At 47.6% G+C, this 16,575-nt stretch overlaps 2 protein-coding genes across 8 annotated transcripts in view; one reads left to right on the forward strand and one right to left on the reverse strand.

Annotated features, from left to right (window-relative positions):
* The window catches only part of RALGPS2 (Ral GEF with PH domain and SH3 binding motif 2), a 2,782,724-nt gene that overhangs the window by 1,931,735 nt on the left and 834,414 nt on the right, over window positions 1–16,575 (forward strand). The gene's annotated exons all lie outside the window — the stretch shown is intronic.
* Window positions 200–16,575, reverse strand: part of ANGPTL1 (angiopoietin like 1) — a 106,311-nt gene continuing 89,935 nt past the window's right edge. The window contains exons 3-5 of the mRNA XM_069641173.1: window positions 7,441–7,634; window positions 1,303–1,573; window positions 200–938 (exon numbers count right to left, since the gene is read on the reverse strand). Coding sequence (XP_069497274.1) covers window positions 751–938; window positions 1,303–1,573; window positions 7,441–7,634 — 653 coding nt within the window. The 3' untranslated portion in view covers window positions 200–750. The remainder of the gene's footprint in view (window positions 939–1,302; window positions 1,574–7,440; window positions 7,635–16,575) is intronic.

The raw sequence follows: 16,575 nt of genomic DNA on the forward strand, positions 1-16,575 counted from the left end.
CCACTGTTTGGCGAGGATTGAGCTGCTCAGCTGGTATTCATTGCTGACTTTAGTTGAGCCATTCTTTTGACAAAATGTAACCCCTGGAGTTTGGCCACTGTTGTCCGGAACCCATCAAAATCTTAAGTAATTAGTCTTTGCTCCGCTAACTTTGCTCCGCCCATTTGAAAATAAATCATTTTACAACATACACGATAAATACTTGTGGCCGGTTTATTACTTGGGTGGAGGACCTACTGCTGCTAATATTCTAGCGAGGACAAAGATTGCAGCGAAATTAAATCTGTACTTGGCTAGCATTGATCCCATTTGGGGACATCAAAAGCATTTTAGCCCTAATTTTGCTCTGGGATTGCTTGAAAAAGCATCACTTTATTTTGGTATGAATGAGGGGCATTTGAATCACAGTTGCATTGTCCAAATAGCTCTTGAGAGACTTACAAATTCTGCGTGCCCTTCTCACATTGTAATGCTATCCAGAACATTACATCATGCCTTTTAAGTTACTGTGTGTCTCATAAAGTTCAGTTTCGTGCACCAGTTACCATTTGCTCCTTCACATTGTGTTTAGGAAGTGCTGTGTCACCGACATTCCATCCTGGTAATCAAATAATTTGACTGTAAGTATGCATCTGAAAGCATGGGCGAATTCTGAGCTGAAGCATCCTTAAGGTGCTGTGTGTTCTTTCTGTGATTTTCTTGTGCCCATTATGGAATTCACCTGCTGTCTCCCTCTTCTGCTGCATTTGTTCAGTCTATGGGCCGGATCATCATACGGACAGACTTGAGGGAGTACGAGCCCCCTCTGTACTCGGCCCAGTAGATGCCGTCTTGGTGCTTACTTCGGTAGTGACCACCTCTGTACCATACACCATTGAGATTGGAGTGTGCACAGGCATTGTACCACCAACCTCCTTTATGGAAATGAGCACAGTTTCCTGTAAATAGAAAGACAGGTCGTGAATGAGACACTGCAACAAGACGAGGTGTGATGTGATGTTTTCTCATACTAATAGTAACACATTTGAGTGTTTTTAAGTGGCAGGGGGAGATACAAAAAAGTGCAATGAACCATTGTAATATTAAGAATTCCCATCCCAAATATTAAGTTAATGGTCATGTTTAGTGAAATGAATACTGTCTCCTTAAAACTATCCGGATGTAAACCGTGAAGAAGCAAAGGAGTGAAAATTGATAAACTGATGACCATATCAGTCTCATCTGTGTAAGGAATTAAGGGGGATGCAGTATGATTGCTGTTTTAAGCTTTCAGACATGCCACCACTACTTCACTATGCTCACCTGAGTAAGAGTCCCTGTCTCGGTCCAATGTGGTGAACTGCTTGCCATTGTGCCACACCATGGAGTCTCCTGCGTTGCCCTGGTACGTTCCCAGCCTCAACCGGTAAAATTCGCTCTCTGCCTCCAGGCGGAAGCTGCTGTAAGCTGCATAGACCTTTTTATCATTCCAATCCTGCAACTCGACCAGCAGTCTGTAGTTGTCTTGCTTTGCCAGCATGTAAATGTTTTCCAGCCCCAGCCAGTATTCACCGTCAATATTTCCAAAGCCTTTCTGCAAATGAAATTCAAATTATGGCAACAGGATGACTACTTTTATCACACAAGCATAATTAAAGACACATTGTACATGCCACTATGGGTGGTTTATAATTGAAGTGCCCGTTTTTCCGCTGGGCATGATCTTTCTTTATCATGAGTGGTGTTTATTTTGCAGCCTAGAAACTTGCCCAGGTGTCACTATTCACGAGAAACGTCCCGGAGTGAAATGCAAAAAGGAGAATGCCGGGCACACATCAGTCATCTTTGTGACAAATGTACACATGTATGGCTGATAGTTTTGTGCAGTTCAAATTCCATAACTATTTTTCAGATAGGCATTGTCATCAGAAGGGTAAGAACCACTCTTAACAGGGAGCTGGAGGAGAAGAGTGGGTTCCAGAGGCTTTTCAGGCCTCAAGGTGGGTGATGGCAGCGAAGAGGGCCTAAGGTCCTACCCCTTTCCCTTGTGCCCATATACGTTTTACAGCTGTACACCTTTGTCTCGTGCTATACCTCTCAAATCAAATGATTGCCAGAATTTCTCTATTCTTCATAGGAAACCTCGGCAAGCGAGCAAGAAGAATAAAACAGATTAATCAGTGCCCCATGAAGGCACCATAAGCCATGTAACACAGGGCAGCCCTATCAGCGATCGTGTCAGTGGTAAAATAGCAGAAAGCATGCCGGGAGCAATCCGAGGAACCCCATCAACGGCGATGCAGCAGAGAAGCCACTCACGCTCTGCTTCTGGACTACAGTGAAAACCCACCCCAGGATACTAGGGAACCACTAGACAACTAGAGAGGTTCCCAGAGACCACAAAACGCCATATGGGGTGGAAGCTAACCGGGGGTGAAGCGGACACAAGGGTCCCCCGAAACAGCTTTGTTATTGAATTGCTGGAACCACCATTGACATGCAGTGGCAGGCCTGCATTGGAAAACGAGGCTGGGCTTGACAGCAGTTTTACACCTTCCAGGCTAGGATGGAGCAGGTGGATTGGTCGGGGAGTGTTGACCGATGGCACGATATATGGAAGTATATAAGCGGGAAACAAGAAGTGTGGGTTGTTTGCGTGGAGTCAGTGGGGGAGGACGACCAAGAGGCAAGCGGGAGGAAACAGGCAGAGGCTATTATTGAGAAGGTGAGTGTACAAGGGTAATGTGGTTTATACATGTGTGAGAAGTGAATGAAGAGGTGTTTGTGAAGTAGGTGTGAGAGTGAAAGAAAGGTGTGCTGTAGAATGTGTGGGAGTGGTAGGTGTAGTGGAGTGAGATGTGTAATATTAGTGGGAAGGGGAGTAGTAGTAGTAGTGGCAGCGGATTGGTGGGAGTAGTTGTGTGAAAAGAGTAGTAGTATCTGTAGTGGAGGAGTAGTGGTGGAGTGGGAGTAGTAGTTGTGGGGTAGGATTAGTAATAGTGGGAAGGAGGATGAGGGAGTGGCTTAGAGGGGAACACTGTTAACCTCAAAGGGTGGAGGCAGGAGGAGTGAAATATCGGAGGCACTGAAGGTTGTTAGGAAGAGTCGAGGGAGAAGAAACTGGTAGAATAGAGGAGTAAGGTAAGTGTAACCTGTTTTTACAGAGCAATTGCAGGGTACCACTTAATTTCCCATTAGAACACTAACCTGTGGTGAGAGTAGGGAAAGTTAGGATGTTTCTGAGGCAGTTAGATAACCTATATTCATTCAGCCATCTGTTGTTGGACCATTGCTTAGACAGTATGAGTTTCCAGTCAATAGCAATAACTGGGGGTTATGGATGCCTGGGTTGAGGAGGGGGATCCTATGTGTGATGAGAGGACACCCCTAGTGCCACTCCACAAAACCCTTTTGCAGTCAAACAAATTTACGGTCTCTCATCCTTTCTACAAGAACAGACCATAACGTATGCTGTATTTGTAATATAGACCCTTGAACTGTCCTTGAGGCAATGTTTTCTGTGGCATCTGTGACACAGGATTGTATGCAAAGATTGCAACTATAATATTTTGTCTGCTTTGTCAGCTACTCCCCCTTTTTTAAATGGCCATTCTTTGAAGTCTCACTATTTTATCCTCTTTTGTCGAGACGCTCTTACTTGACCATTGCTGTAGAACTATTGCATCATATAGCCTTAGATGAGTAAAATATTATAGGGTCGACTTTGTCTTGATATAGCTTTATGCAGCCATGCAGGTAATCTGGCCCGTTATCCACTGCTGTGGACTGGAAAGCTATATGCACGTTTCGAGGCAATTGTGTCCTCCGACGTATTCCACATCTTTGACATTGATTACCACAGCTGTGCTGCTTCGGAAAACTTTTTCGTCGATATGTTCCCTCGAGGACCACCTCCGACGGCCGACGTCACCAGATGTTATATGTAGGACGCACGACACCCGTAACCTCAGTTCCATTTTTTCCGCGAATGTGTTTGCTTCGAAATCTCGGCGCGCCTCGGTTCTCTCTTGTGAATCGGTTCTTCGAATATCGTTGTGTTAAACGAAAATATGTCTTTGTCTTCTGCTACCCCCAAGTCGGGCTTCAAGAAGTGTCGGGACTGCGGTTCCAAGATGTCTCTGACAGACCCGCATGACGTCTGCTTCTGGTGCCTCGGTGAGAGCCAGGCAACTGATGAATGCGACGAATGCCGTCTTTGACGCCGAAGGCCTTGCGGGAGCGGAAGAAGAAGCTGTTGGCGGGTAGGGTTTCCAAACCCCGTAAATCTAAGTCCGCTGGACTTTCGACTGATGATTCGAGGGGTGACTCTCCGCGTCGGCATAAGTCCAGGAGGTCTCGTTCCAAGAGTGGGTCCTGCCATTCCTCGGCCTCTTCGAGGCATGCACGGAAGCACCGTCATCGGTCGCCTTCCCCATCCTCGTCTGAGGACTCCGCCAGACGGCGGGTTGCTTGTCCCACCAAGCATTCATCACCGGTGGGATGGGACTCCTTCCGCGAGGTGATGATGGCGATTTTTGAGTTGCAGGGCACCGTTCCGTCCACGCCTTTGATAGAAGCCAGAAAGGAACCCTAGAGCCACCGCTCGCACACCTTTGGGCTCGGACGGACGGCGCGATCACCGGTATCCTTCGAGGTCCCAGTCAGACAAGGAGGATTGCAACCGTGCCCGCTCCAGGTCCCGGTCCTCGACGCCCTCGAGACTGTTGGAGCCTGTGAGGCCTTGAAAGAAGGCATCGACGCCATCGGCTCCATGTCCGTCGAGGGGAATTTCTCGAGGCTCCGAGGAAGCCATCGGTGCCGAGGCGGTCGAATGACGCGCTCGGGGCTCTGGCCTCGAAGCCGCTGTCGAAGTTGTTGGCGCCTCGTTAGACATCGACGCCACTCCCATCGGCACCCTAAACGCCTTTTGTAGAATCTTTGCCGGAGGTACCCCGGAGCGCTGTGGAGGCTCCTAGGAAGGACCTCAGCAAGTCTGTGCGGCCTATACTCGACCCATACTTTGTTCCTCCTCCCAGGGTGGACTTGTTCCATCCCTTGGAGTACATTTCAGAGGTTGAGGAAGGGTCTGAGGAAGAGGTGCCTCCTGAGGTTCCTGATTACCTGTTGTCAGGGCATAGCCAGCTGGAAGACCTGCGTCAGTCTTTGCATGACGCCTGTGGTCTTGATACCTCCCCGGAGGTTGAGTTTGGCAGGCCTGTGCCTGGTACACATGCTGACACATCGTACAGGCGCCTCATGTTGAGGGTGACGGAATAGCTGGGTTGGTCGGCTCCAACTGTGGATTTTTTGCAGGATGACCTGACAGATATTTTGGACCAAGTCAAGTGCCAAAGCCGCGCGGGCAGTTGTCTCTTTGCCCTCAGGCACTGCCGCAGCCGCTTCCGCTCAGTCATGAGGCCATGTCCCATGGTTCGCCTGTTGCGGGAAGGCTGGCGCAGCGTCTTGTAGAATGGCGTGCCATTACTTCAGATGTGTGGGTTCTGGAGATCATAGCCCACAGCTACTGTCTTCCTTTCCGGCAGAGTGCACAGGGGAAACTCTCTTTGAAGAGTCTGGATCCGCTCCTCCAGGCCCTTCAACTTCAGGACTGGTTGGTGTCTCTCGACCTCAAGGATGCTTACTTTCATGTGCCGATTCGTCCCAAGCACAGGAAGTACCTGAGGTTCGCCTTTCCAGGTGCCGGGATGGGATTTGAATTTGGTTTTAAAGTTCCTGATGGGAGCTCCGTTTGAGCCCTTACATTCTTGTCAGTTGCGTCTGTTTTCCTTTAAAACTGTATTTTTAGTTGCGGTTACTTCCACATGCATGACTGAGTTGCAGGCACTTTCCGCGAAGCCACGCTTCACTGTGTTCCATAAGGACAGGGTTGTCCTTAGGGTACGGCCTTCCTTTCTTCCAAAAGTTGTGTCAGAATTCCACCTGAGCCAGAAGGTAATTCTTCCGGCATTCTATCCTCCTCCACATCCTGGTAAGGAAGAGGAGAGGCTCCATAGGTTGGATCCTAGGAGAGCTTTGAGTTTCTATCTCTCACGGATGTCCCGGGTCAGAGTGGGCGATCAGCTCTTTATTGGTTACGCTGGAAGGCATTTCGGTCAGACTGTTTCTAAGCAGACCTTGTCTAGATGGATCATTTTGACGATCTCTGAATGTTATTGTTTGGCGGGGAAGGACCCTCCTGTAGGTTTAAGGGCCCATTCTACTAGGGGTATGGCTGCCTCCACTGCACTATAGATGGGTGTTCTGATTTGTAATATTTGTGAAGCGGCCACATGGGCCTCTGTCCATACTTTTGTGAATCATTATTCCCTGGACTCTATCCATGGGCAAGATTTGGCCTTTGGCAAGGCAGTCCTCTATTCTGCAATTTGATTGGGCATTCTGAAATTTCTAAATTCTTTTCCCACCTCTTTATGTTGGTACTCAAAGAACAAGTTACTTTATTACCTGGTAATGTTCTTTCGATGGGATATTCCTCCGACGTATTCCACATCGTACCCTCCCTACCTGCCCCGCTACAGAATTTCTTTTGCGATTGCAGCTTCCGTTTCCGCAAGGCTTTCTGTGGTAAGGCTGGCAGAAGATTGGTGCCACATGTTCTGGGGGGGAAAACTACAACTGAGGCTACGGGCGTCGTGCGTCCTACATATAACATCTGGTGCCGTCGGAGGAGGCCCTCTAGGGAGCGTATCGACGTCATCGACGCAGGACGCCTACGCCGAAAGTTTTCCGAAGCAACACAGCTGTTGTAATCGCTGTCAAAGATGTGCAATACGTCGGAGGAACATCCCATCGAAAGAACGTTACCTGGTAAGAAAATAACTTGTTCGTCTGCTTACTGGGTGCCACTCAGCAGAAGATCCGTGTGTTCCTCCTGTACTGGAGCCTGTGCAGTCCTTTCGCGAGGAAACAGCCTGATACCATCAAAGCAGGGAATGCCAGGGGCCCGTTTTGCATATGGTAGTGCATCATCGTGAATCATTTATGCAAGTAAAGAATGGCAGCCTGCAAAATGGTCACTGGGGAGTGCTACAAAAGAGTGAAAACTGGTGTATGGACCCCTTGTGTTTGTAAGCCCTACGCTGCAGTTCTTTTATCTGGTTACCCATGCATTTTGACTTTACCTTGACAAACTGCCTGAGACTCGGTTACAAAGGGCAGCTATCACACCATGTAGCCAGTTTTCTCTAATGTGAGTAATCCCAGTCCGAAAGTAACCTGCAAAATCCCTTTAAAAAATATTGTTGGATAGTATGGGAGACTTTGACATCCTTCCATTTTGGGTGAGACCAGGGCAGGTGCTAATCTCGCACATCTCAGCAGTGCTCACTAGCCCAAGCGAAGACAGTGATCTGAACTGCGGGCCAGAGATCTGATGTCTTTGCTAGCTGCCCCCTCATGTGCCAGGTGATTGTTGTTCGAAATTACCATTCACACTTTTACCTTGTAAGTGTCCCAATTACGAAAGAAGTTGACAGACCCGTCTGTTCTCCTCTGAATGACTGCCCAACCACCTGGGTCCAGACTGTGTTCACACCACAGTTGCATGGGTCCATGACTACTGTTAGGTTTGATCAGGTATATGCCGCTATTTGAGAATCCAGCATCTCTAGCTTGCTTGCAGTCTCGAAATGGCCCTGTAAAATAGAGACATTGGGGATCTGACTACAGTATCAGATAACATGTATCTATAAATGCTTGTTTCGAAGAAAAAAATCGTAAAATGTTAATGAATTGATTCATAACGTCATAAAGCACGAACTCCTTAAAACAAATATCAAACTATCCATGTTGTAAAAACATACAGTCCAATCAAATAAAAGCATACATATATGTCCAGTTCTTCAAGCTTCAGATGTGTATATCATTACCAACGCATCAGCTCACTATTTTCATGAACTAGCATCGTGTAAAAAAGACCGCAAGACACTGTAAATTCTAACAATTTCAAAAGCGGTGCAATATTCTGTCGCCTAGGAGCAGCATACCAAGTAGAAAAAAATAAAGGAATATTGGTACAGTGACGACCTGGATTTAAGGGTGCTAGGTCCTTACAGAAAACTTAGCCATTTCATGCACAGCCGAATAGTGTTACGTTTATGTTTACAAGCGTTCTCATTAAAAGGAAACTACATTGTTTCATTTAAAAAATGAGATGATCTTAATTCGTTAAAGGATGATTTACATAACAAACGGTCCACACCCAATACATCTTTAATAGTGCAATTGTTCAATACTGTTCTTGGGTTAGACCTAAATGATGTCCACAATTGAAGGGGTGCCAACCAAAGCTTACATAAGCTTTGGCAATGCCAACAGTTTTGGCTTTTGAGTAGGCAACGTGAAAGTCACTGGCCAGGCACTGTCGTAGTGGTATTCACTGGCCGTTGATGGCAGCAAGTGCAAAATGTTGCAAGTACCCGGTCACCTAAAAGCAGTGCCTAGCAAATGCCTAATACTTATGCACAAGGCAAAACTGTTGGCTTGCATTGCATGTTTTTAACAGGACTTCAGTGAACGATGTGCATAGTGCTTATAATCGAGTGTTTATAATTCCAAAGTCCTTCATTCTCATAAGTCTTCGTTGTAAAAAAAAATCCCAAAAAAATCGCAAGAGCGTCAAGTGCAACGATTGGTGGTAAGGCCTGTTAAAAGCGAGTTTAACGAGTTCCCATGAGGTGGTGTTTGGGGAGGGGAGGGGCAGGAAATGCGTGGGAATGGCCATGGGGATTAGCATGGTCGTGGGCAGTCAATGTGTGGGCAAATAACCAAACACCACCTTCAAGATTTGTCTCTCTTCTTAGGCTATTTCTCCCTATCTGTACCCAAATGCAATGCACCGCCAACTAACAGCCCAAACTAAAGAAAGGCTTTCCACTTTGAGCTCATGTTTCAATATGCCACTTTTTAAATCCCATCACTCCATTTCTTAGAGCATGTTCGCTATTTACTTTACAAGGACATGGAACTTGGTATCGTTCTACTCAAGGGAATGCATGTAATTTGGCTTGGGTTCTCTTTCTTCCCACTGGGGAGTCCTAACAATTTGCTTCTAGTTGACCATAAATGTCCACATCGCTATTTTAATTTGGGGATTTATACTACCTCTGACTGGGTTTGCTTTGTGTGCATCATGGTGATCGGAGAGCACCAGGAGATAATAGAATGGACTGATGCGAGTGGCAGAAAGAATTGTGCAATTGGCGCATCCCTTGCAAGTTCAGGGCAATACATTTAACAAAAGGCAATGATGTAGGGTCATCTTGGTTGACCTGTGATCGGTCAACTTTTGAGTTGTGGCTGCTGGGTGGTGTTACAGCACCACCCAGTAGCATAACCATTGTGTTAGAGTACAGCTAGAAAGAAGATGAGGTATGAGGAGATAACTTACATTCTTGGTGTTTGGTTATTTACCCACCGTTTCCTGTCCATAGCCATGCTTTTGAAAGTTAATGGCTTAATTAGAGCTGCAAATGGACTACTGGTTTAATAAAAATGCCTTAACCAAGTTTACTTCAACAACTTGATTTGTAAGCAGTATGCGTTCAGTTAAAAAACAAGAATTGCCAAAGCCAACAGTTTTGGCTTGCTTACAGGTATTCGATAGGCATTTGCCAGGCAATGCTATTATGTGGCAAGGTACCATCACAATTTGCCACTGCTACCATTCATGTCAGTTAGTACCATTTTTGCAGTGCCTGGAAAATGCCTATCACTTGCCTAAACGTTATAGCCTTTGGCATTGCCAGTGCTAGTTATGTTTACTTACAAGAATACTTTAAATTATTTTGTGCTTATTTCAATGTTTAGAGACTGGAAACTTGACCATAATAGAATCCTAGACTGCTCTTCAGTGTGTCTGCTCCTAAACGCTTTGCTTTGGGACTGGCTACATTGAAATGTAATTGTCACCTTCCTGAACGAATAGTTGGGATTTTAAAATTGTGCCGCCTGTTTATCAACCCCCATTGGTGTGGGGATCCTATAACTGGTCTTTGTGTGATCTCCATTTAAAAAATAATAAAACCGTATCTTTGAGCTCTACTGTAGCATTACAAATGTATTGTGTAGCACTAGACAGATAACCTATCTCTATTGTGTCCTACGTCTCATGTATTTTTCCCCGAGGAGGAAATCGGCAAACTCAGCCATATCTACATGTTTTCAATACTTTCAAGCTCCTGTTTGCATGTTCACATACACGCACAGATTATCATCTGCACTTGCTGGAGAGGCACCCCCTTTCTCATGCTGTTTTGAAACCATTTCGTAAATCCTTGATTTGACTAGATAATCGAAGTCCGGCGCAAGTCTATTTTAAATGCATAAAAGCCTCTTAGGTCAGTGAAAATACACTGGTTTGTGATTTTTGATCACCTACCATCTGGTACAACAGCGAGATCATCCATTTAATTTCACACTATCCACTGAATAGGCAGCAGATGGGTGTGTATTTTAGCTACTGCTGGCTTAGCCTAATTTTTTACCAGTAGCCGACCATCAAGTAGCCTTACAGTTAAATGGTATGATCTTGCCCCAAACCCTCAGCCATCATTTCAGCTCCAATCAAAGCCTCTGAGACCTTTGTTTGCTTGGATTATACAGGGATGGTGCTACCTTGCAGAACCCAGTTATATAGTAACAGAAAAGGCCACCATGGAATCTTTTCTGTTATCTCTAATAGTTTTCTTTCTCCCACGGGTTCCTCATCTATGATATTCTATTCACAACTGTTCTTGGAAAACCTTTTGGCCACCAGTGGCCGCAGCACATGTGTCGACGATGCCTCTACGTCCCCTCGACATGACTTCAGGGCCAGTACATAATGAGGCACGGCGCCCAGTGACTTCACTTCCACCCTTTGTCCCAAGCACTCTGACGCTGAGGGACCGCAGAACCGATGGTGTACTGGCTATCCTACAAGAGAGGCAGACAGGGTGGGTGGTGAGGACTCCATGGGAGGAAAATCAACCAGAAAGAACATTACAGAGAGGTAAGTTATTTGTTGTTCTAATGCATTCCGCCGTCCCACAGGTTTCTCATATATGATAGCTTCCTAAAGTAGTATGTATATCTGGAGGAGTGAGGAAAGCAAGGACACCACCTAGACCAGAAAACTCTGGAGGACTGCCCTACCAAAATGGGCATCTGACCTGAAAGGGAACTGATGCAGATCCATGCTGCACTCCCATGGTGGTGGAAATGTTTCAGAAAAACAGCTACACTGTGTATAGAATATCATAGGTGATGTGTCCGTGGGAGGAACATCCATCAGAAAAAAACATTACTGAGAGGTAATTTGTTCTTTGATGTGACTTATTCAGTTGGAGAGTCCCCACTACTACTAATGTACTAGTACTACTAAAGGTACTCCTGGCATGTCTACTGTGGAAAAAAACAAATATCCTAGTGCTAGGGGAAGAGAAACAATATATCTCTGATACTTGGATAGTACTTTTGGGAAGGCACATCTTAGACTAATGAGAAAAGAGAATGTTTGAGAAACAAAAATCCACCCAGGAATGTGGGAAGGTAGGAGAACCCACCCTTGTTATATTTGCCCTAATACCTTTTGATGCCTCTTCATACTAGCGTTACCTACTCATCACAGTGTGTCCAATTATGACATAGTATCACTGCCCGTAGCTCTGTAATGACATTGGGGGGGGGCATTAGTGTGAGGGCCAGATAAAATACCTGTGATTGTTGCAGGTCAGCATTACCCAGTTCCCATATGCCAAACTGCTTTCTATGATTTTGGCACAGAGACCTGGGAGTATGTTATCCATAGAAAAGGGTCCATAATCTGTTAGACTACAGTGCTTTGGTTAGTTGCTGATGTTGGGAGTGTGAGGTAGGGCTAAAGAGGAGAGCTTGGTCATGGCTCAATTGGTGTTGATGTGCTAACAGCTAGGCCTCTTGCGGCTGGCTGTCTGTTTTGGATTTGTGTGTATGGTCTATGGTAGTGGGAGATCTTATAGGGAAGTCTGTTGGTCTGGGGAAGATGGGAATAGGTCTTACCAGACAAAAAAACGTGCAGGTCTCCTGGCCTCTTGCATACATGCCCCATTTCACTATCTCACATAGCCGCTGTAATCCCTTTTTCAATGGATTGCCTTTCTCCCGCAGATTTCTCATCTGATTCATATCCTCACCCAGCTCTGCTGCTTCGGATTGTTTTTCGACGGGACGTTGTGGCCCTCGACTTGGCCGTCGATCCGTCTTGCTCGGCACTTGATCATCAGCTCCGGACGTGAAGTCACGCGTCGCATATATACTGCGTCACTATGCCCCACACTTCCGTTCCTTTTTTCCACATGCTTGACATGCTGCTTTAGGAACATGGTCGAGTCTTCAACTCTATCCGATGTTTTTTCATCATAAATTCGGATTTTTTCCACAGCGTGAGATGTCCGTCGCCCAAGTTTCAGGTTTCAACCGGTGTACCGACTGCCACACCAAAATGTCCATTACTGACACGCATGAGATATGCTTCTGGTTCCTCGGCACGGGTCATGACAGGGAGGGGTGTGCATCTTGTGCCAAAATGCAACCGAAATTAGTGGCCGATCAGGCTGCAAAGCTGTCTCTAGGCTGACTGCCTTCAAAATCTCTGGCGTGGTTGTTGGCCCGGTTCCCAGAGGCTGAGACAGAGGGGCCTACCCCTGAAAAAGAGAAACATTGATGAAAGAAGAAAGGGTCCCATTCTAAGAGCCACTAGTAACTTCCTCGTCACGCAAGAAGAAGAGGCGTCACCGTCGGTACTGCGATTCACTGATGGATGGAGGTAAGCCATCCGCTGGGCCTACCACTCGACAGGAGTGGGAGGATTTCAAGACCTCCATGCTTGAAATGTTTAAAAGGCATGCCTCTACAGGCGCGGGTAACCCTCCTCAAACCCCTCAAGCAGCAGGCCTCGGAGGCAGGGGCGGCGCTCGGTGTTAACGACCCATCACAAGCCCCAGTGTCGACACCATCAGCGTCGGGGAAACCTTCGGGCTTGACACTGAATAGACACTGAGGGCCTTGATGCTGTGTCCTTCCCACGCTTATCGAGTTGCTAGCATCGCTGTTTTGGCACTGCAGCCTCGGTTGACTCAGACAGCCATACTATCGGCACCGAAGGCCTTCCCTCCCAAAGAGTCAACACTTTTTAGGTCTCATGGCTGCCTGTATTTTTCTAGTGCCAGAGACCAGGCTGTGCATGAGATCCTTACACTGGCTCCTAAGTGGTCAGTGGTCATAGTACCTCTGTACTCTCTCGGATCCCCTCCAGGTATCCAGCCAAGTGGTAGACAATCTCAACTGGTGGGCAGACAGCAGTCATCTCATGGCGGGGAACCGCCTTGGACTCGGGCCCGAGGTGTCAAGGATGTGTCCTTGAATGGTTGGGGCGCTCACTGCGAGGACTTGTAGGTGAGAACGTCCTCATCAGCAACGGAAGCAGGTGGCATATCAACATGCTGGAGTTGCGAGCCATCAGGTTAGCCCAGAGGGCGTTCGCTTCGCCTCTGCAGGGGTAGCATGTCCTGATTCTGAGAGACAACAAAGTGGCCATGCACTTCCTGAACAAGCAAGGTGGCGATGCAGCTGTGGTTCCGGCTATTGGAGAACCGGATCTCAGTCTCTGCAGTTCATCTGTCGGGGACAGAGAACAGTTTGGCGGATGCTCTGAGCAGGCAGAGCATGGTCTTACACGAGTGGGAAGTGTGCCAAGAAGTCCTAGAGGAGGTCTTCTCTCGCTGGGGTACCCCTGCAGTTGACCTGTTTGCCACGGAGTCCAACAGGAAGTACAGACAGTTTTGCTTGAGGGAATTCCCAGCGAAGGGCACGCTAAGGGACACGTTTTAATGGATTGCTTTTCTCCTGCAGATTCCTCATCTTGATAGATATCCATCAGCAAGCTCTGCTGCTCAGAAGTAGTGGTCAGCTTGGAAGTAGGGGGGCGTAGTGGACCTTGGCTCGGCCGTCGATCCGTCTTGCGTGATGGTCTATCGTTGGCTCCGGAAGTGACGTCAGGTACCATATAAATACCACGTCACTACGCCCCATGGTTCAGTTCCTTTTTTCTGTTCGCTTACATGCTGCATCGAGTTTACTCAATGTTTTCAGATTCAATATTTTTACCTCGATATTTCTTCGCAACAGATCTCGGGTTTCAAGCAGTGTCCTGATTGCAAGGCCAAAATGTCAGTGACAGACTCCCACAGCATCTGTTTATGGTGTTTGGGTTCCACTCACAACAGAGGTCTGCCAAGATGCAACCCAAGTCCCTGTGAGACGGAGCCGGCAAGCTGGCCCGACCACCGTTGAATTTTCCAGCGCAGTCTCTCATCCGGTCGTCTGAGGCCGAGATTGAGGGGCACACTCGTCAAGACGAGGGCCGACACTGCAAGAAGACAAAAAGAGGTCCCACTCCAGAAGCCATTCCTCATCCTCTTCCTCACAGAAAATGGAGTTGCGCCACCATCGGTAGGAATAGTAATCTTCCCTGGAGCGACGTAAGCCCTCTAAGGAGTCGACCACTCGCAAAGAGTGGGATTCTTTTAACAAAGAAATGCTCAAAATGTTTCGGCAACAGGCGGCTGTTGGCACGGCTCCCACCCCCGATCAACAGGCCTTGCCAGCTAAAGCGGCGCTTGGCACCCACGACCCCACGCTTGCAAGAAGTCCATGCCTTTGGCGCTGACTGAGCCTTTGGGCCCTTTGCCCCAAGAGGCATGAAAATCACTCTCTAGAAGCCTCTCCCACGGTGTCGGTCGGAGCCATCGACACTGGTACCTACTCCATCGGCCTCTCAGGCTCAGCTACAAGCGGCTAAACCCTCTGCCTTGGCAGCCAGAGCCACAGCGCCAAAGGAAAAGCCCTCGACATCAATGCCTTTCAACCGCTATCGAGGACAAGCTTTTTCGACTCGATGCAATTGATTTGCGTCACTGACCATGCCAAGGAGTACAAAGAGGTCGATCCCATCTTTGTGGGATCAGGCAGTGTCGACTATTCCGAAGACGATGATAATTTGGTGGCACTTGCTCTGGGCCTCCAAGATGCCAGTGGTTTGGACACATCTCTGGAACTTGAAATTGAATTGAATAGTTTATTTATATAGTGCACCTAACCCACAGGTAACTGGGCGCGTTCCTTAAGATACGTGCATCAAAAATAGCCCTTCACTCACTCTGTCACGTTTAGGACATTAGTAGAGAGGGTGGTTGACACCCTCGGGCTCAAGTAGTCTGCCACTCCCCATCAAGGGTATGACCTTATGGATAACTTGAATGAGGGCCCGCTTATTGAGCACAACATGCCCTTCAATCAAGCCAATGCGCCTACCCTTTGACTTCCATCCGGGGAAATACATGCGCTCTGCCCCCCAAGACGTTGATAGTCATTGGGGCGAAGTACAGGCCAGCAAGAGAGGACCCTTCCTTCCTCTCAACACACCCTTCCCCAGAAGGGCTAGTTGTTAAGGTTGCCACTATATCCTCCAACCCTGCGGCATCCACGTCAAATCTCCCTACAGACGGGGAAGGAAAAAGAATGGACGCTTCGGCCAGAAAGGTTTTTACCTCAGGCAGCATGGCTCTCAAGGCTGAAAACATAGCTTGCGGTTTTAGTAAATTCTCCTACGGTTTGTGGAAGGCTGTCGAGCATGCAACAGAATACATCCCAGAAAGCCCTATACAGGATGGGGTTATACAGCTGGTGGAGGATGGAATGGAAACTGCCAAGCAGTCCTTGCAAACAGGCCTGGGTATTGCTGACTGTGTTGGCTGCTCCATAGGGTCGGCAGTAGTTATGAGAAGGCAGGCCTATTTGAAAAACGTCTGGCTTTTCCAATGTGCAAAACTGCCTTCTTAGACCTGCCTTTTGAGGGGGAGTTGCTCTTCGGGAAGAAGGCGGATGACTCTTTGCAGAAATTCAAGGAATATAAAATTGCTGCTAAGTCGCTGGGTCTGGTTGCGGAGTAGGCTAAGCCTGCCTTCAGCTTTGCCTCTAGAGCCAGAGGCTATAGGCGCTATGTGCCCTATTGCAGGAAAGCACAGCTTCCACAAGCCAGGCTGGTGTCCCGGAAGCGGCAGAGGAAGTTCTAAATGTCAGCAGACCGCAGCTGCGGCTGGTGCGGCTACACCTTCGAAGCCGCTTTGATTTTCCCCTCCCATGATGCACCGGTTTTTGGACATTTGGCAGGACATTATCCCAGTGGCAGTAGATGACCTCTGATGCCTGGGCCCTGCAGTTAATTCGGTGGGGTTATTGCCTGTCCTTTTTAAGAAAACTTCCGGACAGACCCCTATCATCACTGATCCAATTGGGACAGGAGCTCCAGGAAGAACTGAGAGCCCTGTTGTCGAAGGGTGCTGTGGAAGAGGTGCCTCCCAATCAGAGAGGGACTGGCTGGCATTCCCGGTATTTCCTGGTACCCAAAAAGGAGGAGGTCTCTGTCCCATTCTGGACCTCAGGGCTCTAAAAAAAGTTCCTGAGGAAAGACATATTCAGGATAGTGACGTTGAGAGAGATTCTCCACTCTACTGGCTGGTGTCCATAAACATTCATGATGCCAAGTTCATGTGCCCA

Source organism: Ambystoma mexicanum, chromosome 1q (assembly GCF_040938575.1).
Source record: "Ambystoma mexicanum isolate Mex_15411 chromosome 1q, UKY_AmexF1_1, whole genome shotgun sequence".
Classification (NCBI taxonomy): domain Eukaryota; kingdom Metazoa; phylum Chordata; class Amphibia; order Caudata; family Ambystomatidae; genus Ambystoma; species Ambystoma mexicanum.